We start from the raw sequence: 27,999 nt of genomic DNA, 5'->3' as shown, positions 1-27,999 counted from the left end.
CAATTAGAGGTGCAGGAGGGAGGCCGGCTACAGCTGACACAAGGGCTAAACAGCAACAGTCTACGTGACCTATGGCCTACACCAGTCACAAGTCTTCCAAGCAGAAGAGCAAGACACTGCTATTACAGTCCGTGAAGTTTCTACTATAAAAGGAACCTCCGTTCTTCCTCTTTGCCCAGTATTCAGAGAAAACAACATGAATGTTTTTGGACCATTCTAGAGAGGAGAGCCAGAACCCATCCACAGCACCTCTAAGCCAAACCACAACCCTTTACATAGTTCAGACCCCTCCACATCCGAGACAGGTGTTTGACTTCTGAGTCAGTGCTTTGACACAGAAGCCATTAAATCTCACAGGCATTGAGAGGCACAGGCCCGTGTAATGGACAGACCAGCAGATGGAGAGTGAGTGGGCTCTGCCGCTAACTTGCTGTGCAACCTTGGGTAAGTCCTTTGCCCTCGGGTCCTTGATCTCTCACTAGTATAATAAGAGTATCTGGGATGATTTCTGTGGCCCCTTCAGCTCTACACCGTTATGATTCTAGGTTTCCTCTTGATATCCCTCTGTCCCCATTTTGGTCCCCATACTCACCCCGTGGCCATGGCTGAAAGGCTTTAGCACACGGAACCCTGAGGAGGTGAGTGCTGTCCTCCCACCAGGCTACGCTGCTCAGAGGACCACAGACCCTGAGATGGCAGCAACTTGATCTTTAGACTACTTAAAACCAAACAGGAAAAGGAAGCTAAACCAGAGACAAAGGGGAAACAAACCCCATTTAAAAACTGAAAGCTAGGTAGAGAATAGAGAAACAAGAGGCTCACAGAGCAGAGCCCCACCAGCGTGGGTGGCTGAGAGCCACTGCGCGGCCTGAAACCCCCAAGGCTGGCAACCTCAAACCTTGAAGCGCTTCCTGCAAGGCCAGAGGCAGCCTGGGCTGGGGGTGGGGACCAGGCTGTGGGGCCGGCTCCACCAAGTTGCTCTACAAGTCTTTCGAAAGGTCTAGGCCTCGGCTTTCTCATCCGTTATAGAAAGTGGAGGGTCAGCTCAGATGGTTTCCTAAAGGCCTTTATGAAAAGGCTCCAAGAACTCAAAAGCATCCTTGTTCATCCTCCAGAGAATAAAAGACTACATGATGATGTTTTAATAGCTGAAAAAGGCTTAACAGTTTACTCTGATCAACTTTCGCACTTCTGCTGGGGAGACACTTCTCTCTAATGGTGCTATTTCAGTCAGCAATTTAGGGCCTGAAAGGAAAATGTTTGAGGAACACTGGAAACCTGGGCTTGTCACAGTTCATGAGGTGAGCCTGGGCTGCAGTTTCCTCAACTGTAAGATGGGGCTAATAATCCTTATTTTGCCTGTTTCCACAGAGTTCTCATGAAGATAAGAACCACTCCCAATCTTTCATTCAAAATTTACTGAGAACCCACAAAATGTCATGTATTCTGCCAGAAACTAGAAAGAAAACATCGAAAAGAGCAGCAGTTCTTATCCTTAAAGGCCTTTTACAGTTTAGGAAAGAAGAGACTGATATGTTAGCAAACAGATGTGTTAAAATGCTATTATTAATATAGTGAAAAATAGCTGTACAGAGTACAGTACAAAAAAAAGATAAGTTGCAACTGGAGAGCTGAAAGCACTTTGAATGTTGAAAACGTATTTTAAATGGCTTTCAAAGATGTACATTTCCCTTTAAGCCCCACTCTAGGTGGAAACCACAAATTTTTACACATTGTGGTTTTCATTTTCTTTTAGTTCAAAATATTTTCTATTTTTCCTTGTGATTTCCATGGATTATTTAGAAGTATTTTGTTTACTTTCTAAATATTTGGTGTTTTCCTACATCTGTTATTGTTATTTACTTCTAATTTAATTCTACTGTGGTCAAAGAACACACTTAGTATAATTTCTTCTTTTGTTTTTCCTGGTATGATTTTAATCCTTTAAAATTTATGGAAACTTGTTTTATGGCCTAGCATGCAGTTTATCGTGGTGAATGACTATGCGCACAAGAAAGGAAAGTGTGTATATTCTGAAATTGGGTGCAATGTTCTAAAAATATCAGTTAGCTCAAGTGTTGTTCAGATCTTCTCTGTTTTTACTGGTTTGTTGCTGTTGATTTGTTTTTGTCTAATTGCTTATCAACTTTTCAGAGAAAGGTTTAAAATCTCCCACTGTGATTGTGTATTTGTCTATTTCTCTTCTTAATTCTGTCAATTTTTATTTCACGTATTTTGAAGCTCTTGTTAGGTACATCTACTTTTATGACTATTATATCTTCCTGATGAATCGACTCTTTGATCAGTATGACATCTCCCTCTTTATCTCTATTAACACTCTTTAAGTTTACTTTATTTGATGTTAACGTAGTCACTCAAGCTTTCTTAGGCTATTTGCCTGCTATATCTTTTTCCATCTTGTACTGGTTTTCTATTGGTGCTATAACTTATAGTTTATGAAACAAATTTATTGAGGTATAATTCACAAAAATTGCGTATATTCAAGGTGTATGATTTGATGTTTTGATATACATACACATGGTGAAAAAAATCACCACAACAGAGCTAATTAACATATCCATTACCTCACATAATTACCATTTTCTTTTCTTTTCTTTTGTAAATTCTCCACTTAAAGGGCCCACTGGATAATCCAGGATAACTGCCCATCTCAAGTCCATGACTTTACTCACATCTGCCAAGTCCACTTTGCCACGTAAGGTAACATATTCATAGGTTCTGGGGATTAGGGTGGGGGGTAATATTACTCTGCCTACTACACATCCTTTTACTTTCAATCTGTCTGTGCCTTTGTATTCAAAGAGTGTCTCCTGTAGACAGTATACGATGAGTCTTGCATTTCCACCCTGTCTGACAATCCCAATCTTTTAACTGGAGTATTAGTCCATTTACAGGTAATTTATTGATATGGTTCTACCATGTTGCTATTTGTTTTCTGTTTGTCTCATCTGTTTTTGGTTTCCCTGTTCCTTTCTTCTGTTCTTTTGGGTTAACTAAATATTTTTTAGAATTCTTTTTTTAATTTCTCTATTGTCTTTTTAGCTATATCTCTTTATACTATTTTTTAGAGTTCTTTCTAGGGATTACAGTGTACTTAGAATTAACATTCTACTACTTCACGTAAAATCTAAGAACTTTGCAACTGCATAAATTCATTCCCATCCTTTATGGTATAGTGGTCATATATATTACATACTCACAATACAATGTTATATATTTTTGTTTTAAATGGTCATACATACACATACACTCATCTATATCTTAATTATGAAAAAAAGTCTTTCATATGTACCCATATATTTATCTTTTCCAGTATTCTTCATCCCTTCTTCAACATCTGAGTTTCCTGGTATCATTTTTCTTCAGCCTGAGGAACTTCCATTAGCATTTCTTGTATATCAGATATGCTGGCAATAAATTCTCTCAGTTTTTTTTTCATCTGAAAAATATCTTTATTTTGCCTACACACTTGGAGGTACTTTTTTCTGAATAGAGAATTGTGAGATTTTCTTTCTTTCAGTACTTAAACAAATGTTGTTCTACTTTCTTTTGGCATCCATGGTTTCTGATGAGAAACGAGCCATCATTCATACTATTGTCCTCTGTATATATCATTTTTCCTCTGGTCACTTTTAATATTTTCTCTTTTTCTTTGGTTTCCAGCGGTGTGACTATGATGGGCTTAGGTGTGGCTTTTTTGTATTTACCCTGCTAGGGGATTGCTGAGATTCTTAGAGATATAAGGTTTTTCACCAAATTTGGGACGTTTTTGGTAATTATTTCTTCAAACATTATTCTTCTGCTCCATTCTCTTTCTCTTCTCCCTCTGGGACTCCAATTACACATATGTAGACCTCCTGGTATTATCCCACAAGTCACTATTAATTTTTTTCAATATTCTTTCTCTGTTTTTCAGATTTGATGATTTCTATTGATCAGTCTCCAGGTCCACCAACCCTTTCTAACACAGTCTCTGATCCACTTTTAGTCTCATCCAGTGAATTCTTAAATTTCATTTGTGGTACTAGAATTTCCATTTGGTAAATTTTTTATAATTTCCATCTCTCTGTCAAGATTCTCCATCTATTTGCTCATTTTATCCATCTTTTCCTTTAAGTCTTTGAATATATTTATAATAGCAACTTTGAAGTACTTGCCTGCTAATTCCAACTTCAGAGTCATCTCAGGGTCTATCAATTGCTTTTTTTTCCTTAAGTGTAGGTCACATCTTCTGACTTTGTACATGTCCACTAATTGATGATTGTATGTTAGACATTGTTATGATACATTGTAGAGAATATGGATTATGCTGTCTTCCTTTAAAGGTATTGAGTTTGTCCTGGCAGGTGGGTAAATTATTGGCAGATCCTTTTGGTGCTGTCGAGCTTGCATTAATTCTTTCTTAAGTTCTATTTCCATTTTGAACTTAGCCCTAGGGACTGGCCCTTATTCAAGGGTGCAGTCCTTACTCATAAGGTGTGGCTGTTCTGGGTCTCAACTGAATGCCTAAGGTACTCAGTGAGGTCTCTTCATTCAGGTTGACTGGAATCTCCAACATCTCCCAGCACTGCACGGCCTTTGGCATCATCACTCAGTTCTTACACTACAGCAGGCAATCTGTGCTAGGCCTCATGGAGAGTTTCAATCCACACACACACAGCCAGCCCTCAGCCAACAACCCAAAGTGAATCCCTACACAAAACTCTGCTATCCTTGCTCCTACCATGAGGCTTCCACTTCTCTATTTCCTTGTCTTGCAACCATCTAGCTATTTCAGTAGCCTGGAATTCCAATATTTGCCTCTTGAGCTCCTTAAAATCAGCTTTTAGCTTGAGCTCTATCATTCTGTGCCAAGATCAGAAAGAGACTCCAGGCAGAAGGTCACAGCCATTGTGGAGCTTATGTGTGTTTCTTCACTCAAAGATCAGAGTCCTGTCCTGCCTGTCAATGCCTGAGAACAGCAAGAATTTAATATTTTGTGTGAGTTTCAGTATCCCTTGTATATTCAGGTGCTTCATATATTTTGTTCAGTGTCATAGTTGTTTTTGTCAAGAGAGCAAGTCCATTACCATTACTCTGTCATGGCCAGAAGCAGAAGTGAACCATGATTATTAAAGGGCCAAAGGGTATTCTTTTTCATTTTCTCAGCATTTCCTGAAGATGTTAGCCTGAGTGTGAGAATTCACTGTGAGAATGGGCCTTTCACTTCCATCTCTCATTTCCTCTTGTCCTTCACAGACATTACTACCATCTTCTGCTGGTTTCAATAAGTAGGTAACAGGTAAGAGTGAACCTTTTGGGGACATTCTTTTAATTCTACCATCTAGATTTAATAAGGCACTTGAGTAGAATTATGAGGAGTAAGAAACATGGAGATTTCCGGCCAGGGTGTTACAAGATATGGGTTCTAGCCCAAGCTTTATGATTGACATGGTCTATGTCCTTGGGCATTCATTTCCCCACTCACGACCCTGGCCTCCTCATCTGTTCAATGAAGTGACTGGCTGTATTAATAACTATGGACTGCAGGTATAGCATCAATTCCTAAATCAATCATGTCAGGGCAACAGAAAATGTAAGAAAAATAGGATAGGAGCTTTGACACTTGAAGAGTAATTTAGTAAGAGAGTTAAGAAACGTCCTGTTTAAGGCAGAGCCTTATAATGTGTTACTATGAACAGAGCTCAGCACCTAGTACTGTTTAGGATGCAGTACGTACATGGTAAATGTTGACTGCATGAATGAATACATGAATGAACGAATAAGACAAGGGCACCAAATCTCACACAGGATATTAAATGCTAAGGCATCTGGCTCTGGATCTTGAACATAGCAAATGCTCAACAAATGAAAACTATAATGACTTGGATTGAAAGAGGTGTTTTCCATGTGTCTAGATCTCAATGGAAAGCAGAATGGTTGACAACAAATCAGGTAGCTATACTAAAAGACACTCTACTTAGGAGATCTAGTCAAAAGACTTGCTGTGTGGCTTGGGAGAGTCATCCTACTTCTGTGGATCTTAGCTACCTTTCCTGTAAACAGACTAACCTCTCTTCTACCCTCTCCTGGAACGTTTAAGCATAAAAAGGTCTTTGAGTAAGAAATATAGGAAAAAATTATGCTTGTATAATACTGGCTTTTCATAAGAATTTGTATTAAAAAGAAGGCAGGGTGTTCTGAGTAGATCCTGTATCCTAGGAGTGGAGAAAATGGGGATGGAGAAATGGCCACACAGAATTAGTTACCATCACTGACTCATGAAAACCTGTTAGGAATACTGCATGACCAGCTGTAGTTGAACGCAGGTTTGCTCTTCAAGATCCAATTTACGTATTACCTCTTCAATGAACTGCTTACTGAACCCCTAAGATAGAGAAAATTATTCCTGCTGCTGTTACTTCTGTATTTCTCAATATTATCAGTTTAGTTGTCACAGATCATTGTCCTTTAGATAGGGGCTATTATATTTTATTCATCTTTTTAACCAATTGTGCCCAGCACAATTCTTGGTATATAGTGGGCGTTCAGAATATTTGTTAAGCTATTCTGCTGAAAAGACTGGGACTTAAGAAGTGTATGAACTACTAAAGGTACAGAGAGGGTACAGATATGACCTTGTTTTTCAAATCTCAGCATTTGGAAAGGGACTGGTTGAGCCTAGTCTGAAATACTACGGTGCTCTGTCCCGAGGAACTTCCATCCCAACCAAGCTCCTTGCCAAACTCATCTGCAGCAGAAGTAGACATTACTAGCCAAAGCACTTGAATGTTCCAAGGAAATAACGATGAACTTACAGGGGAAAATTATAGCACCTCTGAGAACTGCAAGCACTATAAAAGAACGACAACAAACGAAGCAAGCTGTGATAGATAAGAAATATATATTTGGTCTTTATCCCTGTTTCTGGGCCACAGCTCCCAAAACCCTTAGATTTCCAAAGCATAAGAGCAATGGAAGTATCCTTTGTCATAATATTTGGTCTTTTGTTTTTATTTCCTGAAATAACTTCAGAGTAATAAAAGTGAAATGGGTGTCTTTTGTTTTTCAAAACAAGCCCCTTTCAACCACCCCTGAGTTTAATGAGGTGACTTCGGGGAAAGTCCTTAAGAATGGGGGCTGGTTGCCAGGGGAACGAATCATACCATTAGAGGGTTGGAACTTTCGGCCCCAGTCTTGACCTCTGACTTCCAGGGAGAGCAGAATCATGCCCATGTAAAGAAGATTTCATAAAATCCCAAAAGAACAGGGTTTGGAGAACTTCCAGACAGGTGAACCAGAATGCATCCATGTGCTGGGAGGGTGGTGCACCCTAAACACAAAGATAGAAGCTCCTGTGCTTGGGACCCTTCTAAACCTCACTTTTTCTATCTTTTCATCTGGCTGTTCGTTGTATCCTTTAATATCCTTTGTAATAAACCAGTAATCTAGCAAGTACACCGATTTCCTGAATTCTGCAAGTTGCTCTAGCAAATTAATCAAACCCAAGAAAGGGGTCATGGGAGCTTCCAATTTACAGCCAGTTGGTCAGAAGTACAGGTACAACCTGGACTTGCGATTGGTATCTGAAGTGGGAGGTGGGGATCAGTCACGTGGGACTGAGCCTTTCACCTGCGGGATCTGAGGCTATCTCCAGCTAGATAGTATCAGAATTGAGTTAAACTGTAATATACACAGCTGGAGTCACAGAACTGCTTGATGTGTGGAAAACCTACATACTTGGCGTCAAAAGTGAAGTAGTGTAGTAGAGTAGCATGAGAGTAAAGGAAGCAGGCAGAAGTAAGTTCTTCCTTTAGACAGCCTATGCCATGGGAAACAGAATTTGAAAACTCAATAAGCATAATAAGTGCCATTGGAGAGAGAGAAGATACTTAAAATATGAGGTGGGAATAAGCAATGAGGGAGAAGAACCAAGCAATTTTTTTACATAAAAATATAATTGTTGAAATAAAGAACTCAATAAATAGGCTAAGCAGAAGAACAGAGAGATGAAAAACATAAAATCAGGCCAAAAACTGACCTAGACACATTAGGAAGGGAAAAAGAGACAGGGAGGACAGAAGCAGAAGTATCAATTTCTGTGAAAAAGGCATCTCAGAAACAAAGACAGACAAAGAGTTGGAATATTTGGAGAAATAATGACAGAGAATTCTGCAGAATTCAAGAAAGATGTAAAAGCTCAGACTGAAAAGGCTAACAGAGTGACAAATAGAATTGATAAGTAAAAAACGTAAGTGTGCATGCGTGTACACATAAGGATTATAATATTTAAGAACATCAAAGAGAGAATTCTAAAAAGCTTTCCAAGTAAAACCAGCTCATCTATAAAAGAAGAAAAACCAGACCAGACTTGTACATCCTAGCTGCAATAAGACAATAGGATGTTATCTTCAGAATGCTGGAGGAAAAACTTTGAACCTTACATTTCATACCTAGCCAAACTATTTCAATATGGTGGTAAATAAATATATTTTCAGAAGGTACACAAGATCTCAGAAAGTTTTCCAGGTACAGACCTTCTTTAGAAGAACTTTTACTGGATATATTCTGGCACAAAAGAAAATGTAGGTAGGAAGAAATACAGTAGTCTCCCTTATCTGAGGTTTCACTTTCCAGTTTCAGTTACCTGAGTTCAACTGTGGTCTGAAAGCAGATAATCCTCCTTCTGACCTATCTCAGAAGGTCAACAGTAGCCCAATGCTACGTCACAATGCCTACACCATTCCCCTCCTTTCATCTCATCACATAGGCATTTTATCATCTCACATCATCACAAGAAGAAAGGTGAGTACAGCACAAAAAGATACTTTGAGAGAGACGACATTCACATCACTTTTATTACAGTACATTGTTATAACTGGTCTATTTTATTATTAGTTACTGTTTTTAATCCCTTATGGTGCCTAATTTATAAATGAAAGCTTATCATAGACATGTATGTACAGAGGAAAATATCGTATATATAGAGTTTAGGACTATCTGTGGTTTCAAGCATCCATGGGGGGTCTTGGAACGTATTCCCCGTGGATAAGGGGGGACTACTGTAACAAGATATGAAAAGTGGGAGTATACAATTGAATACCATTCCAACGTAAAAAGGATGTACTGATACATGCTACAACATGGATGGATCTTGAAAACTTTACACTAAGTGAAAAAAACCAGACATGAAAGGTTACATATTGTATGATTCATTTATATGAAATATCCAGAATAGGCAAATTCATAGGACAGAACACAGGCGAGTGCTGTGACAGGGGGGTGGTGGTAATTTGTGCCTGTGTCTTAATCTATAAAGGCGACTGAGTGACCACAACGCCATTAAAAGAAAAGTTTAATGTTACTCACAGTTCCCCGTGAAATGAGGGGCATGGTATTGGGGAAGCACCAGTGTTGGTCAGGAGGCAGGAAGGAGTAAGGGGAAGGCAGAGGCCACAGCCTTCATTGAGATTTCCGTGGGAAAGGCAGGGCAGCGTAAACAGATTAGAACTGGCTAGTCTGAACAATTCCAGCGGGCTTTGGAGCACAGTGCTGTTCCTAGTTGTGTGGTTCCTGGTCCTGGGTTGATTTAGGGCAGGGGAAACAGCGGCTTGGTCTGTGAGACTTAGATAAAGGAGGTGGTTAGGGGTATGGACTTGGGACTGGTTGCTTTGTATATGAAAGGTGGGCTCACCAACAAGTTTACTGTAGATAGGAATTAGCTAGCCTTGGGAGGGGCAGTCTTTCTCCAGCCAGCAAAGCCCCTCAAAGATGTTGAAACATCAAACATAAAAAATATAATTAATGGGGGGGGGAGGTACAGGAAGAGACTGCTTAATGAGAATGGAGTTTCCTTTCGGGCTGATGAAAATGTTTTGAAACTAGATAGTGGTGATGGCTGCACAACATTGTGAATGCACTGAATACCACTGAAGTGTACACTGCAAAATGATTAAAATGGTTTTAACAATAGTTTAGAAAATTTGGGGGGAGCAAAAATCTAACAAAGTTTCTTATTGCCTGAGGTTTAATTATGCATGAATAAGCAATGATAATCAATGACTTTTGTGTGTGTGTGTGTGTGAGGAAGACTGGCCCTGAGCTAACATCTGTTGTCAATCTTCCTCTTTTTGCTTGACGAAGACTGTTGCTGAGCTAACATCTGTGCCAATCATCCTCTGCTTTATGTGGGATGCCACCACAGCGTGGTGTGACAAGCAGTGCTAGGTCTCTGCCTGGGATTCAAACTTGTGAAGCCTGTACCATGGAGGTGGAGCACATGAACTCAACCACTATGCCACGGGGCTGGACCCCGATGACCATCTTTAAGGAAAGTATATCTATAACTTTGAATAAAAATAACAGATACACTAGCTTTTGTGTGTGTGAGTATCACTCTATGAGGAACAGAAGGAAGTAAGAGAAGCTTAGGACTCAGAGAAGCCATAGACACCGACAAGCCTTAAAACAAAATGGTAATGAAAGATAAGCATAAGTATGGGCCACGATAAGTTAGGAGTGGCAATCAGGAGAATGAAAACAGAACCTACAGTTTTCAAGTCAATTGAAGAAAATTTAATATATAGCCCAGAAGGCAGGGCAGGAGGGAAAAAATAAGGAGAAAAAGCATTAAAAATAGAAAATAGCAGAAATAAGTGCTATTACTCTGGTTTCCAAATTTTTCTGCTTGTGTACACTCTAGAAATATTTAGAAAAGTTATGTATCCTGTCGCTATTTTTTTATTGAGTTAATAATAGTTTGCATCATTGTGAAATTTCAGTTGTACAATATTATTTGTCTGTCACCATATAAATGCTCCCTTTCACCCTTTGTACCCACCCCCCAGCCCCATTCCCCCTGGAAACCACTGAACTGTTCTCTTTGTCCGTGTGGTTGTTTATCTTCCACACATGAGTGAAATCATATGGTGTTTGTCTTTCTCTGTTTGGCTTATTTTGCTTAACGTAATACCTTCCAGGTCCATTCGTGTTGTTCCGAATGGGATGAGTTTGTCTTTTTTCTGGCTGAGTAGTATTCCATTGTACATATACCGCATCTTCTTTATCCAATCATCAGTTGATGGGTACTTGGGTTGCTTCCATGTCTTGGCTATTGTGAGTAGTGCTGCAATGAACACAAGGGTACATATGTCACTTTGGATGGTTGATTTCAAGTTGTTTGGGTAGATACCCAGTAGTGGGATAGCTGGGTCATATGGTGTTTTTATTTTTAGTTTTTTGAGAAATTTCCATACTGTTTTCCATAGTGGCTGCACCAGTTTGCATTCCCACCAGCAGTGTATGAGTGTTTCCTTTTCTCTACAACCTCTCCAACATTTGTTACTTTTTGTCTTGGTGAGTATAGCCATTTTAATGGGTTTAAGGTGATATCTTAGTGTAGTTTTGATTTGCATTTACCTGATGATTAGCGATGCTGAACATCTTTTCATGTGTTTACTGGCTATCTGTATATCTTCTTTGGAGAATGTCTGTTTACATCGTCTGCCCATGTTTTGATCAGGTTGTTTGTTTTTTTGTTGTTCAGTTGTGTGAGTTCTTTATATATTATGGAGATTAACCCTTTGTCGGATATATGATTTGCAAATGTTTTCTCCCAGCTGGTGGGTTGTCTTTTTGTTTTGATCCTGGTTTCCTTTGCCTTGCAGAAGTTCTTTAGCCTGATGAAGCCCCACTTACTTATGTTTTCTTTTGTTTCCCTTGTCCGAGTAGACATGGTATTCAAAAAGATCCTTTTAAGACTGATGTCAAAGAGTGGACTACCTATATTTTCTTTCAGAAGTTTTACGGTTTCAGGTCTTACCTTCAAGTCTTTGATCCACTTTGAGTTTATTTTTGTGTATGGCATAAGATAATGGTCTACTTTCATTCTTTTGCATGTAGCTGTCCAGTTTTCCCAACACCATTTATTGAAGAGATTATCTTTTCTCCATTGTATGTTCTTGGCACCTTTGTCGAAGATTAGCTGTCCATAGTTGTGTGGTTTTATTTCTGGGCTTTCAATTCTGTTCCATTGATCTGTGTGCCTGCTTTCCTACCAGTACCATGCTGTTTTGATAACTACAGCTTTGTAGTACATTTTGAAGTCAGAGATTGTGCTGCCTCCACTTTTGTTTTTTTCCTCCAGATTGCTTTCGCTATTCACGGTTTTTTGTTGCCCCATATGAATTTTAGGATTCTTTGTTCTATTTCCATGAAGAATGTCACTGGGATTCTGATTGGGATTGCCCTGAATCTGTAGATTGCTTTGGGTAGTATGGACATTTTAACATGTTTATTCTTCTAATCCATGTGCATGGAATCTCTTTCCGTCTCTTTATATCATCATCTATTTCTTTCAATAACGTCTTACAGTTTTCATTGTATAAATCCGTCACCTCCTGGGTTAAATTTATTCCTAGGTACTTTATTCTTTTTGTTGTGATTGTAAATGGAATTGTATTCTTGAGTTCTCTTTCTGTAAGTTCGTTATTAGAGTATAGAAATGCAACTGATTTTTGTAAGTTAGTTTTGTACCCTGCAACTTTACTGTAGTTGTTGATTATGTTTAATAGTTTTCCAATGGATCCTTTAGAGTTTTCTATAAATAAGATCATGTCGTCTGCAAACTGCGAGAGTTTCACTTCTTCACTCCCTATTTGGATTGCTTTTATTCCTTTCTCTTGCCTAATTGCTCTGGCCAAAACCTCCAGTACTATGTTGAGTAAGAGTGGTGAGAGTGGGCATCCTTGTCTTGTTCCTGTTCTCAGAGGGATGGCGTTCAGTTTTTCCCCATTGAGTATGATGTTGGCTGTGGGTTTGTCATATATGGCCTTTATTATATTGAGGTACTTTCCTTCTATCCCCCATTCTGCTAAGAATTTTTTTTAATCATAAATGGATGTTGGATCTTGTCAAATGCTTTCCGTGTGTCTACTGAGATGATCATGTGATTTTTATTCCTCATTTTGTTAATGTGGTGCATCATACTATTGATTTGCAGATGCTGAACCATCGCTGTGACCCTGATATAAATCTCACTTGATCATGGTATATGATCTTCTTGATGTATTGTGTATTTGGGTTGCCAGTATTTTGTTGAGGATTTTTGCATCTATGTTCATCAGCGATATTGGCCTGTAGTTTTCCTTTTCTTGTGTTGTCCTTGTCAGACTTTGGTATCAGGGTGATGATGGCCTCGTAGAATGTGTTAGGAAGTGTTCTGTCTTCCCTAATTTTTTGGAATAGTTTGATAAGGATGGATATTAAATCCTGTTTGAATGTTTGGTAGAATTCTCCATGGAAGCCATCTGGTCCTGGGCTTGTATTTTTTTGATTACTCTTTCAATCTCTTTACTTATGATTAGTCTATTCAGATCATCTACTTCTTCTTGATTCAGCTTTGGGAGGTGTAAGAGTCTAAGAATTTATCCATTTCTTATAGAGTGTCCAATTTGTTGGCATATAGCTTTTCATAGGATTCTCTTATAATCTCCTGTATTTCTGTGGTATCCATTGTAACTTCTCCCTTTTCATTTCTAATTTTATTTATGTGACCTTTCTCTCTTTTTTTCTTTGTAAGTCTGGCTAAGGGTTTGTCAATTTTGTTTACCTTCTTAAAGAACCAGCTGTTTGTTTCATTGACCCTTTCTACTTTTTTTGTTTCAATTACATTTATTTTTGCTCTGAGTTTTATTATTTCCCTCCTTCTGCTGACTTTGGGCTTTGTTTGTTCTTTTTCTAATTCTGCTAGGGGTAGTTTGAGATTGCTTTTTTCCCTTGTTTGTTAAGCTATTGCAATGAATTTTCCTCTTAGTATTGCTTTTGCTGCATCCTATATGAATTGACATGGTATGTTTTCATTTTGTCTCCAGATATTTTCTCTTTTAATTTCTTCAATGATCCATTGGTTGTTCAGTAGCATGTTGTTTAGTCTCCACATCTTTGTCCCTGTCTCAGCTTTTTCCTTGTAGTTAATTTCTGGTTTCAGAGCATTATGGTCAGAAAAAGTGCTTCTTGTTATTTCAATCTTATTAAATTTACTGAGGCTTGCCTTGTTTCCCAACATGTTGAGAATGTTCCGTGCACACTTGAGAAGTATGTGTATTCTGCTGTTTTTGGATGGAGTGTTCTATATATATCTATCAAATCCATCTAGTCTAGTTTTTCATTTAATTCCACTGCTTCCTTGTTGACTTTCTGTCTGGAGGATCTATCCATTGATGTGAGTGGAGTATTGAGGCCCCTACTATATTTGTGTTGTTGTTAATGTCTCATTTTAGGTTTGTTAATGGTTGCTCTACGTACTTTGGTGCTTCTGTGTTGGGTACATAGATATTTATAAGTGTTATGTCTTCTTGGTGGCGTGTCCCTTTGATCATTATATACTGCTCCTCTTTGTCTCTCTTTATCTGTCTTATTTTGAAGTCTACTTTGTCTGATATAAGTATTGCAACACCAGCTTTCTTTTATTTGCCATTAGCTTAGAGTATCGTCTTCCATCCCTTCACTCTGAGCCTGTGCTTGTCATTGGAGCTGTGTTTCCTGGAGGCAGCATATTATTGGGTCTTGTTCTTTAATTAATCTCACCACTCTGTGTCTTTTTATTGGAGAATTCAATCCATTTACATGTAGAGTGATTATTGATATATGAGGGCCTAATGTTGCCATTTTATTGCTTGTTTTCTGGTTTTCCTGCATTTCCTCTGTTTCTTGTCCTGTGTATTTTGTATGACCAATTCAGTTAGGTAGTTTTTTATGCTTGTTTTCTTAGTTTTCTCCTTATTTACTATCTGTATCTCTGTTCTACATTTTGTTTAGTGGTTACCATGAGGTTTGTATGCAAAATCTTGTAGATGAGACAGTCTATTTTCTGATGACCTCTTATTTCCTTACACCAAGTCAATTCAGTCCCTTTCCTTTTCCCCTCCTAAGTAGTTTCAGTGACATCTTATTCCATCTTGTGTTGTGAGTTTGTGGTTAAAATGACAAGATTATCTTTGTTTTTGGTGTTTTCCTTCCCTTTATCTTTAATGTTATACTTGAGTATTTACTACCCTGTACTAATGGATAGCTACAACTTTCTGATTTTGTCTACCTATTTATCTCCTCACTCAGGACTTTATAACTCCTTTCTTCTTCTTTTTTTGTTTTTCAGGTATGAGGGCCTTTTTGAGGATTCCTTGTGTGTGTGTGTGTGTGTGGGGGGGGGGTTCTTGTGGTAATAAATTCCCTTAGTTTTTGTTTATCTCAGAAAGTGTTTATTTCTCCATCATATCTGAAGTTTATTTTTGCTGGATAGGGTATTCTTGGTTGAAAGTTTCTGTCTTTCGAGATTTGAATATATCATTCCACTCTCTCCTAGCCTGTAAGGTTTCTGCTGAGAAATTTTCTGAAAGCCTGACAGGGGTTCCTTTGTAAGTTATTTTCTTCTGCCTTGCTGCCCTTAGTATTTTTTCTTTGTCATTGACTTTTGCCAGCTTCACTATGTGCCTTGCAGTAGGTCTTTTTACATTGATATAATTGGGAGAGCTGTTGGCTTCTTTCATGTGGATTTCCATCTCTTTCTCCAGATTTGGGAAGTTCTCTGCTATTATTTCTTTGAACAAGCTTTCTGCTCCATTCTTCTTCTCTTCTCCCTCTGGAATACCCATAATCCTTATGTTGCATTTCCTAATTGAGTCAGATATTTCTTGGAGACTTTCTTCATTTCTTTTTAGTCTTAGTTCTCTCTCCTCCATCTGAAGCATTTCTATATTTCTATCCTTAACATTGCTGATTCTTTCCTCCATAATATCAGCTCTATTGCCCAGGAAATCCATATTCTTATTTTTCTCATCCATTGTGTTTTTCATCTCCAATATTTCTGATTGGTTCTTCTTGACAGGGTCAATCTCTTTTGTGAAGTAGCTCTTGAATTCATTGAACTATCTGTATTTTCTTTTAACTTGTCGAGTTTTTTAATGATAGCTATTTTGAATTCTCTGTCATTTAGGTTACAGATTTCTGTGTCTTCAGGATTGATTTCTGGGTACTTGTCATTTTCCTTCTGTTCTGGAGATTTAATATACTTTTTCATGCTGGTGTATGGCGTGAATTTCTGCTTCTGCATTGTGGTAGTATTTGATTGCTGCTTCCACCTGCCACCACTGGGTGGGGGTCAAGAGCTGCTTATTCTCAGCCTGCTGTGATCTGCAGCACAGCTCCCTGGTGCTGAGCTGGGGTGGCAGGCAGGGAGGAAGTGTGCTTTATTTCTCCTGCACAATCGGGGGATTCTCACTCTGCCTTCACTATCTGGTCTCCTGGGGTGTTGGCTTGATGAAGACACCCCCGTGACAGCTAGTCAACTCTGTGTGGGGCTTTCCCCTGGGCTGTGAGGGGCCTCAGAGATCTATGGTGTTCTGGTGGAGGGCTGCCACTCCCTCCCCCCTTTCCTCTTGGAAGCTGTGCACAATCCCTGGATTGCTGTCCTTTGGGAAGAAGAGAAGCTTTCTCTTACCTTGTTCTACTTCCTCGGTGGTGGTGGGGGCTGTGGTTAGAAAAAACAAGCTCCAGCACGTCCATCTTCCAACGTACTGCTGTGTGGGTCTCTCAGACGTGTTCTGTGTTGTGTGGATGTCCTCTTGGAATATGAACGTCCTTTTTGTTGTATCTTAGAGGGCAGAGTTTATGGGGAGAGCTCACTCTGCCATGATGCTGACATCACTCCTGTAGCATATTTTTAAGGTGATATCTATAATTTTGCCTCATGAATTCAGATAGTTGCAAAGGATTTAATATTTAGAAATATTATATATGGCATATGTGCAATAAATGTTAAATTTATAAATTCAATTTAATATGTAAGCTTAAATATGTTAAATTTATAAATGTAATTTAATATGTGAGCTTAAACTCTTTCAATTTATGAAAAAGATCTGCCATAAAACTTAACTGGCAGAGCCTGTTTGCTCTATCAAACCATTCCGCCAAATCAGATTTATTTTCCATCAGAAGAAGCTTGACTAATTTTCCAACTCAAACATGCTTATACACATCACACTGAGAGCAGATCACTTCTGAATTCTTATTTTTAACCAGACAACTAGACAGATAAGACATGACACTTTGGCAGGAGCTGCCCTCTTCGATATCCTCTATAGATGCTTTCTTTGCTCTCAGGAGACTCTCCTTCAGGACTGATGCATTCTCAATTTATTCCGGTTTGGTTTGCTGTGCTGAAGGTTATTATAGCCTGAGGCAATGAATCTTCGTAAGATTTGGAAAGGGCAGGCAACATGCCTTTCATCTACTCAGCGAGAAAGGAGGAATTGTGAAAGGCGATGTGAGGAAGGGGAAGCAGCACACCACAGGCACACTTTCAGACAGATCAATATTAGGATGGAATATATATGGAAGCGGGAACTCAGGAAACTAATTCCTTTAAAACTATCCTTGCCAATGTCATCGCAGAAGTCTTGATGTACCCCCAGGAATAAACGTGGCCCCATTTGAAGACAGCTGTGCTAATGTAATAGTAATGACCTCTTATAAACGGGTTAAAATCAATGGTCAAGAGACATGGATTATTGGATTTGACAAAAAACAAGAAGCAGAGTTATGCAGTCTACAAAAAACAGTTAAAACAAAAGGATATTTCCATATTGAAAATTAAAAATTTGAAGCTATAAGGCAATTATAAATAAAAAGAACACCAAGTTAGGAATCTTAATATCAGATAAATAGAATTTAAGGAAAAAAAACATGATTAAGGATCTAAAGGAATATTAAATACTAGAAAAATAATCATGAGCATGTACGCATGTAATATAGCCTCAATTATGTAAAGTAAACTGAAAAACTTTGGGGATAGTTAAATAAACAATCCTAGTGAAAAATTTAAAATATACGACTTCTTATTTTGTAAAACAGAGAAATACAAAGTAAAAAAAGTGGGGTGGCATTAGCTCCCCATTCAGATATCCCTTGCTTTAAAGTTATATTTGTTTAAAGGCAGAAAACTCAAACTACAGAGAGATACAGAAGGTAAATTAAGGCCCCTCCCGTCTCCCCTGGGCCTCTCTCCCCAAAGATGACCATTGTTAACACTGGGGAAAACATTTCTTTGGGGAGGGGGTTATAATACTCATTGATCACATTCCAGTGTTGCTTCCATTACATCTGTGTCCCCTTGAGGGGTATGGACTAAAGTAAGTCCTACTTTGTAGACAGGGACTTGTGCAACGTAATATCTCAAAAAGTGGTGCATGCATGCTATAACATGGAGAAACCCTAAAAACATTAGACCAAGTGAAAGAAGCCAGATACAAAGAACCACATACTATACGACTCCATTTATATGACATGCCCAGAATAGGCAAATACACTGAGACAGAAGTACATTGGTGGTTGCCCAGGGAGAATGTTTTGGGAGAAACCAGGGAGTGACTACTAATGGGTACAGAGTTTCTTTTTGGGGTGACAAAAATGTTCTAAAATTCATTGTGGTGATGGTGGCAAAACTGAATATACTAAAAACCACTGAAGTGCACACTTTAAGTGGTTAAATTTTATGGCATGTAAAGTATACCTCAATAAAGCTATCATTAAAAAACGCCCCAAATGCAGACCGAAAATATAATGCTTTCAAATGGGTTACGAATTAACAGGGGGACTTTGAGACTGTTGAAGAAAATCATCCCACCAATCTGGCTCACACCAGAAACAACACTCAGTAGAAAGGACCTTCTCCAGGGCAACAACTCTCAAGTTATTTTAGCTTTCTAGAAAGTGGAGAAAAGTGGCCGACCCCATGGCCAAGTGGTTAAGTTCGCGCACTCCACTGTGGCGGCCTGGGGTTTTGCCAGTTCGGATCTTGGGTATGGACACGGCACTGCTCGTCAGGCTGCGTTGACGTGGCGTCCCACATGCCATAACTAGGACCTGCAACTAAGATATACAACTATGTACGAGGGGGAATTTGGGGAGATACAAAGCAGGAAAAAAAAAAAGAAGATTGGCAACAGTTGTTAGCTCAGGTGCCAATCTTTAAAAAAAACGAAAGTGGAGAAGAAATAGAATGAAGCGGGGGCACGTCTGACTAAAAGGGCTCCCCCAGAACACAGCAGGTGCAGTGTATGTGTTCTCCGGTTTCACGGCAATTCCTATAAACTTCCACTATGCTCAGGCTTCAAGGCAAGCCTGTGAACTTAACGTGAGAACTATTCACTTCTCAAGCTATATGCTGAGAATTCTGATGTTTCTACACTGCCTCCTTTCAATGATTTCCAATGGTTTTAATGAGCATTTAAAGAAAATGGAACACATTAGCTAGATCTGGTTAACTACAAATCAAATAAATCCAAACGAAGGTAATAATGAGAATCGATTTTTCATTATTAAAACTACTGGAGCTTTTTATTTGTTTTTTTCTCAGAATTTTTGGTTTGGATTTTATTTCATTTCTGTGACTTTAACACCTGTATTGATCTGCGTAAGCACTGCCACAATCAGAAGATATAGTTCCATCACCCCCCAAACTCCCACTAGCTATCCCCTAGTGGTCACAGCCTCCCCCCACCACTTACTCCCAGCAACCATTGATCTCTTCTCATCTTAACAGTTTTCCTTTGTAGAATGTCATGCTAACAGAACCATACCGTATGTATGGATTTTAAGACGCTTCCTGCACTCAGCATAATAATGCCTTTGAGATTCACCCAACTTGCTGTCTTTATCAAATAATTTGCTCTTTTTTTCTTTTTTTGCAGAGTAGTATTCCATTGTATGGATGTACCACCAACTGTTTATGCATTAAGTTGAAGAATATCTGCGTTGTTTAGTTTTGGGCCATTATAAATAGAGCTGCTATAAGCAGTCATGCACACATGCACAGGTTTTTATGTGAATTTAAGTTTCCATTTCTATAGGGTAAATATCTAGCATTGAGATCGCTGGGTTATAGGTTTAATTTTATTAGAAACTGCCAAACTGTTTTTCGGAGTGGCTGTACCATTTTTGTTCCTCCTAGCAATGTAGGAGCGTTGCTGTTGCTCTGCATCCCACCAGCACTGGCATTGTCAATATTTTATTTCAGCCTTTTTAGTAAGTACTTGGTAGTATCTCGTAATTTTAATTTGCATTTCTCTAATGACTAATGATGCTGTATATCTTTTCATGCACTTGTTTGCCATCAGTATATCCTCTTTGATGACATATCTATTCTTTTGCTCATTTAAAAAAACTGCGCTACCTTACTGTTAAGTTTTGAGAGTTCTTTATACATTTTGAAGACAAGTCCTATGTGATTTGCAAATATTTTCTCCAAGTCTATCTCTTGTCTTTTCATTCTCCTAAGAGTCTTTCACAGAGTAACAGTTTTCAGTTTTGATTAATTCAAAATTATTTTAATTTGATGAACTCCAATTTACCTTTTCTTTTATGGATGGTGCTTTTGCTGTCGTATCTGTGAATCCTTTGCCTAACCCCAGGTCATGAAGATTATCTCAAGTTTTCTTCCAGAAGTTTTATAGTTTACATTTAGATTTAGAATAATCCACTTTGAGGTAACTTTTGTACAATGTGTGAGGATTAGGTCAAAGTTCATTTTTTGCATATTGATGACTAATTGTTCCAACTCCATTTGTTTGAAAAGACAATACTTTCTCCATTGAATTGCTTTTGCACCTTTGTCAAACATCAACTGACATATTTGTCTGGACCTATTTCTGGGCTTTCCACCCAAGTGTCCAACATCTCCATAAGTCATCCTGAAAAATCACAAGGCAGGCTTGTTGGTATCACACATGTCTCATCACCAGAACTCAGAACCTGAATCAGGAACAGTGACTGGGTACTTGATTCATTTATTTTGTGATACAGGCTGTGCAGTACGTAACCCATTCTCTCTTCAGGCTAGACTACACAAGGAATATTCAGATCAGTTTTTGATATCACAATATGAGAGGTACTGGAAGCATTCTGAGACAGTGACAGATGATGAAGCAAATAGAAACCATAACATATGAGGACTGGCTGAGAAAAATGGAGCTTTCTGGCCAGGAGAGATGAAAGGAGAATGAACACTAGCTCTGGATCTATGAAAGGGAGTTCACTGGAAAGAAAGAATCCTTGGATGTGATCCCAAGGGAGATGATTAGGACTGGTGGCTACAGCCAGGCCTTGTGCTAGGTGCTGGGAGTCCAGAGATGGACAAGATATGCTTCTTGCTTTCAGCAAGGGAAGCCACAGGGAAAACTATTTTGGTCTGACCTTGGCCATCCAGCCACTTGTAAGCATAATGTACATCTGCTTTAGGTAGGAGATTGGATCAAAAGACTTGCTTTGACGGTGACTTTGCATGGTTGCCAAAGATGGCCCAAGAACTCTGACAATTCTGAACAAATGACTTGTTTCTGTCTTTGGGTTTAATGGCCTCATGAAGAGAGTGAGATCATGCGAAAGAAAGAGATCTAACCAAGGTCTCAAAATAGTGGTTGCAAAACTGAACATGGAAATCAAGCCTCCTGATGCCTAGTCCAGGACTCCTTTTTACTGTTTGTCAAAATTCTTAATCAACACCCTGTTTGCTGAAAAATAAATAACTCAGTGCCTCCTTATACATACTGTCTCCTGGGTTTTTCTGACTTTGAGCTTTCAGTCTTGCAGGCATACTGTCTCAGAGGCCTTTAAAGAGAAAAGAACCATACAATTTGAAATTTCAACACTTTTTTTCAATGACAAGGTGGGGAAAAAATCATATCAAATCAGACAGGTCTCTTCTGAAGATTTTATTTCTGCTCTGAGCGGCTTTTGGGTGACCTACTACTCTAATTAGGCTGGAAATAAACCTGGCTTTCACGAGATTCAGGATATGGCTGGAGGAAACATTTGTCAAGACTACTTAAGATCATCAGTGTCCACAGTGGCCTCAGAGCATTTCAGGAATTCATTGATTCATTCCATAATTCATCCCCCTGATTAACCACAAACACAGACGCACAGGGAGAACAAACATCACTGAGTGATTTAGTCTTACTAAAAGACTCAGGGCAGCACCACGCAGAAAAATGACAACACTTCAGTTTATTGCTGGTCCCCTCCCCAGGCGCCTCCAGCAGGCGTGTGGTGCAGGAGAGCCAGGACCCAAGGGTTACAGTCCCCACCTTCCTTTCTCAGGTGTATGCAAGAGAAGAAATAAGCCCAGTCCTTTCTAGCTGACAGAGTGCTGGTGAGGATCAGAGGAGACGATGGATGGGACAGTGCTTTACACTGAAAAGCACTGTACCCAGGTGATAGGTTTAGTCACTTAACAAACGTGTTGGGCACCATGCTAAACACCATGGATATAAGGTTAAATAAAATATAGTCCTGGCACTCAAGAGACAACCAGACAGAACACAGTGCAGCAAAAGACCATGAAGAGTGCAGGGTGATGTGAGAACACAAGCTGGAAGAGACGACTATGAAGAGGTGGCACGAATAGAGACTTACGGCAGGAAAAGGAGTGTACAAGATTCTAGAAAATATCTCACTCTCCTTATTTTATTTAATACTCGAAACAATCTGTAAAGTGGGCATGAATTTTATTATCAAGTGGTGGCTCCCAACCAGGGAGGGGGAGAGGGTCTACTGGCACCTAGTGGTAAGACCAGGGATGCTGCTCAACATTCTACAGTGCACAGAAGAGCACCCCAACAAAGGGTTACCCCGCCCCAAAGGTTAGTTGTGCCGAGGGGAGAAGCCTGCTGTAAAGGAGACTGAGGCCTGCAGCGGAGAAGCAACAAGTCCAAAAGGCCACAGCAAGTCAGCAGCAGGCCTCCGGTGACCTGGTACCGCACACGAGTTTCCCAGGTGATCCCCTACACGGGTCCTCAGGGAGCATAAGGAAGGAGCGTGGAGGATGATGGGCTGCGGCAGGAGCTTGACTGATGCGAGAGGAAATACCCGAGTCCTAGTGTATGAGCACCACCAACAGACCTCGAGCAGTGAGAGCACGGAAGGAGAAAGGGGGAAGAACAAGCAGAGGAAGAAGTGGGCGGCCATCAGGACACTTCCGACTCTTGACCCGTTAACACTTCTGTAGGGATCTGCATCTAAAAAAGCTCCTTTCACACTCTCAATCATCACAACAGCCACACCAGTGAGGTGGGGGAGGCAAAGACAAACATTCTTATTTTCTGAAGCCTAGAAGAGTGAAACGCTTCACCCAGGTCCCAGAGCTTTGTGGAGAGGCAGGACTCAATGGGAAATGCCCTTCCGGGCAGGAGGAGCCTCACACCAGCCCGACAGTAGCCTCCTGTTCCTTGGCTCCCTTGCAGGCCAGGGAGGGGGCCAATGGTCTCTCTGAAAGGGCTTTTCTGTGAGCCAAAGGAGACAACATGTGAGCCAGGAGACGGCCGGCACAGCGCCTGCAGAAGGGCAGGCACTCAAACCCTCCTGATGCACGGAAGCGTCGAGGCAGAGGCTGCAGACCTAGGCCGCTCTCCAGACCAGGTGTCTAACTTCAGGCGAGTCACCTGGCTTCTCTGGGCATACTGTCTGTCCTGACAGTGACAGATCCACAAGATCACTTTTGAGAGCACTCCCTGCTCTAAAAACAGAGTCCATTCTCTTATAAAATTCTCTTTTCCTGAAGCCAGGAAACTGCTTTCAAGTGTGGCCAACAAAAACTGTTACTAGGAAGGCAGCTGGTGTAGCTCAGTTCCTTAGTCTAGGATGACAGGAAATATAAATACTTTGTTAATGAATTAATTTCCAAAAAAACTGAATCCTTAAAAATATCTTGTCCAAATTTCCTGACTGCTGTTTCCAGCAATTTTGCTGATGACTGCTTTAATTCCCTCTCATGCTAACATCTGTCCTATGAATTATGCACTGACGTGTGCCAAGTGGCCAGGGGCAGCTGGCAGCCCTTGCAGATGTGGCAGGGCATTGTGGAATGAGCACTGAGCCAGGAGTTAGGAGACAAACCACATCAGCTCTAGCATCTCAGGAAAACTACTCGCCGTCCCAGAGCTTTAACAGTAGGAATTGGATTAGCAGGCCACCTGTGCAGTCCCAGCACTGACTCTCTCAGACCACAGTCATGAACCGCATAAGGATATTTCTGTCAACAATGGACCGCATACACGATGGTGGTCCCATAAGGCTAGCACCATATAGCCTAGGTGTGTAGCAGGCTGCACTGTGCGGGTTTGTGTAAGTGCACTCTATGATGTTCACACGACGACGAAATTGCCTAACACACTTCTCAGAACGTGTCCCCATATTTAAGCAACTCATGACTGTATTTTAAGTCTCAACTGGTCTGAATCTCAGTTTCTTCATTTTTGCTCTTCTTATGAAGGTTAAATCAAACAAATGAATGGGAGAGATTATTTAAAAGAAGAACATTTCATTTGTTAGAGAAGGCTGTCAGAGAGATCTGGAGCTTGCTTTATTAATAACACTAAGAGACATTTATACTGACACCAACACACTCATGCACAGGGAATTTTAGCCGTAGTTTGCGTCTAAGGAACTGCAACTCGGTATGTCAGGAGAAGTTCTACAGAAAATTGCACTGAAAGGAATTACTGTGAAGTATCAACATTTGCAAAAGTTACATTTTTCCCCATTATGAAGCCAAATCAAAGTTTTCCCTATGACATCATTCTCTCTAACTTACATTGCAATACGATCTTTTTAGTAGAGGGGTGGAATTACACTCCACACCACCCTGAATGTGCACCCTCTAAGCGACTGCCACCCTTCTGACAGTCATTTCCCAGTCTGGGGGACTCCCTTCAACTTCCACTGTATTCTACTTTAATTTCATCAATCTGGATCTAGCTAATAACAGAGTTCAAGGTTAAAAAAAAATTTTTTTTTAATCTTATCATCCTGGCCTGGACTCTATGAACAAATGTATGTTTTTGACACATGCCACTAAAATCTTTCCATACTAACAACAGGCATGTAAATTCGCTGGGCTTTGCTTTCTCTGGATGTTCACTCATCCAACACTCCAGTAGAAATGCCTCAAAGTCACTGGCCTTGAAGTCACCAATTAGACAGTGACTAGATCCATTTGCCAGACTCTCAAGGAGTTTACAAACTCCAGCTCTTCACAAAACATTTAGCTCCTGCTAATAACACATAACCACTATTGCCCACTCAACCTCAGTCTCTTTCTCAACCTTGAGTTCGCTGCCAGGAAACGTGTCCTTAATCAAGGTCCTGCCCAAACTGATTCAGAAGAGACATACCTGTGAGCCCTGCGAGGGGAATATGGAGGGGCAGACCACCCTGCAACATCCATCACTGTCGATCGCAGCACTGATGTCCTGTGAGAAACCCTGCCCGGCTATGCCAGAGGTTACCTTCTTCCCTCTTCTCGCTGCCCTGCCAGCCCATGGACAATGTTTCTATAGGACACGGCCGAGGTGATGTTTTTCAATGATCTGTCTGACTGGCTGCTCCACCACCCACTGAGCAAGCTGGGTAGGGACTCTGTTTTATTATCTCTGCAGCCCCTGGCCCCAACACAGACTGGACACGGCTTTTATTGTATAAATGGAGGATTACTGGATGGAGGAAGGTTGACTCAGGGGAAGCACAATCCGTTATAGTGAAATGGCCTGACCCTGGACCCAGAAGGCCTAGAAAGTCCTAGCTCTGTCCTTAGTAGCAGTGGGACTCCAGGCCAATCTCATCCCCTCTCTAACCTGGCCTATTTCATCTCCTATAAGATGAGGTGATGGGTCCTTATTTTGCCATAGGAGTGATGTGGAGATAGTGGACCTGGTAGCCATGGGTATACTATAAAGCAAGTGCAAACGTGAGGAGTTGCTTTTATTTTAAAACACCTCGTACAGCCTGGCATTTGGGATAGCAACTGTCAATTAAAACTTCTGCTGGGTGCTTCTTACCCTGCAAACATGAACAGTGCCAGGCTAATCCCATGTGGTAACATTTTGCATAAAGCTAAGCTTAGGAGACACTCGTTTTAAGTCATGGAGGAAAGAGCCCTGGCCCAGGAGGCATGAGACTCTGGCTCTCCTGTCAGTCCTCTAGGAGCCTTGGACAAGTGAGTCCCCTCTCTGGGCCTCAGTGTCCCTATAAACAGCGAAGGGATACACTCAGAGGGTCTCAAAGCCCTCTCCTGCTGGCTCCTGCCTTCAGGTTGAGCAAGCTGAGATGGCTCCTCGGTGGTCTCCCTCTTTTCGCTCGCTTCCCTGCCCTTCCCCACTGAAGAGTTCACAGGCTGCTTTAATTCCCATCCTCTTATGTAGGAGGCTCACCACCCCGTCACAGCATTTAACACGCTGGCTGGCATTACTCACTCTTTCATCGTCTCTATTCCTAGCTCTTCCTCCAGTAGTTTCTATTTTAATTAATGCTACCACAATTTCTTTGGCAGGCAATCTGGAAATTTCTTTCCTATTCCTCCCTGTCTACATCTATTTGCCAAGAACTGATAACCCAGATCAAACCTTAGCAGTTCCCAGCTGGGCTAATTCAACAGCTTCCTACCTGGCTTCGCTGCCTCTAGTTGTAGCTCCTTCAAACCCATCTTCCACAGAGTTAGTTCCAAGAGTAATCAAGATAAAATGCAAATCTGACAACGTCATGCACCCACATAAAACTCTGTGAAGATACCCACTCCTGTGGGAAAGCCACCATGCTGGTGAGCTTATCAGCAGCACACTCCACGCTGTCTCTCACTTTCCACTCAGGCTGGAGGGAAGGCCGTCTGCTTTGGTGACCTCCCGCTGATGTGAGAAGACTCAGTTTAGGCTGTCTCTGCCAGCAGCTTTTCATGACTCATGAAGCTGGGGCCTATCCATCAGATCCCCACCCCCACCCAGTGTCTGTGGCACTGCTCGGATCGCACTGTAACTACAATGCCCTGCTTCTGGGTCTGTCTTTACACCATGGGCTCTCGGAGGGCAGGCACCATGTTTTATTCTTCTATCTTCCCAGCACCTGGCTGACGGAAAGTGTTCAACCCATGTTTATTTTCCTCCAGCCTTTGGGTGAAGCTTTCTGGATAGTTTTAATGTGTGATTCTAGAGGAACAGGTTGTTGTCATTGTTGTGTGTGTTTAAGCAAAATCTCTATGTTTAGGAATGTTGCATGTGATGAAAAATTAAAATATTTAACAAGAGTGTAAAATATCTCCCTCTTATCCTAGCTCCCGCCAGAGGCAACTACTGGTCCTAGTTTTGTGCATATTCTTTCCCAACTACCGTACACTCATTCACGCATGTGGTGAATCCCTAACTCCTTTCTTCCCTCACAAATGGGCGCACACCACACATCCTGTTCTGAACCTGAGGGGTACAGATTGCCTTCAGGGATCCATACACCCCCTGAAATTGGATGCAGTGTTGTAGTTTAATAAGCATGCTGTACTTTTTCAGGGGATTGTGTTAATAACTTCCGATAATTTCTCAAAGGTATTCCTGATCTCCTAAAAGAGACCTTCTCATCATAAAAAGCACGTGAATTGCCCGGAGCCCAGTGATTGCTACTGAAGCCACTGCCCCAGTATGATCACTCCGCTCAGAGCTCTCTGAGGCCACAGATGAAGGGGTTAAAGAAGGCAGCATCTCCACTGGGCTCTCGTCAGTAACAGAGAAAGCAAGAGCAATTCAGAGTATTCGGAAACTTTCAGCATCGATGCAAATCTAATACAGAGCAAGGACTACTGCATAAATCTGGAAATTCTATTTGGCCAGCGCCTTGAAGTCCATTTGCTAAATGCAACAATGTAATAGAGATCTCTGAGCTACTTTCTGTCTCTCAGTTTATCGGAGCTGCACTGTCCTATGCGACAGCCTCAAGCCACATGTGACTAGGAGCACTTGAAATGTGGCCAGGCTGAACGGAGAAGTGATGTTAATGTAAAAGACATACCAGACTTCAAAGACTCAGTAAAAAAGTCAGCTAATAGAGCTAATTAACCATTTTTATACTGATTACATGTTGAAGCTATATTTTGGATACAATCGTTTAAATAAATACATCATTTAAATTAAT

The 27,999-nt window shown here is 40.5% G+C and overlaps 1 protein-coding gene and 1 long non-coding RNA gene across 11 annotated transcripts in view; one reads left to right on the top strand and one right to left on the bottom strand.

Moving 5' to 3' along the window:
- EVL (Enah/Vasp-like) overlaps positions 1–27,999 on the bottom strand; it is a 160,334-nt gene that overhangs the window by 81,432 nt on the left and 50,903 nt on the right. The window contains exon 1 of one of the 10 annotated variants that reach the window (XM_044774312.2): positions 593–871. The exons of 6 other annotated variants lie outside the window; for them this stretch is intronic. In XM_044774312.2, coding sequence (XP_044630247.1) covers positions 593–603 — 11 coding nt within the window. In that variant the 5' untranslated portion in view covers positions 604–871. Of the gene's footprint in view, position 1; positions 189–592; positions 872–27,999 lie in introns of those variants that run through there. 3 more of the 10 variants (XM_070514313.1, XM_070514311.1, XM_070514316.1) reach the window with 3 other exon arrangements.
- Positions 174–27,996, top strand: LOC139045734 (uncharacterized). Its single transcript, XR_011504785.1, has 3 exons — positions 174–444; positions 2,639–2,721; positions 27,417–27,996. It is a non-coding gene; the product is annotated as an uncharacterized lncRNA (long non-coding RNA).

Source organism: Equus asinus, chromosome 7, assembly GCF_041296235.1.
Source record: "Equus asinus isolate D_3611 breed Donkey chromosome 7, EquAss-T2T_v2, whole genome shotgun sequence".
NCBI lineage: Eukaryota > Metazoa > Chordata > Mammalia > Perissodactyla > Equidae > Equus > Equus asinus.
Note: the sequence above shows the minus strand (reverse complement) of the source record. Positions and strands in the feature narration are given on the sequence as shown.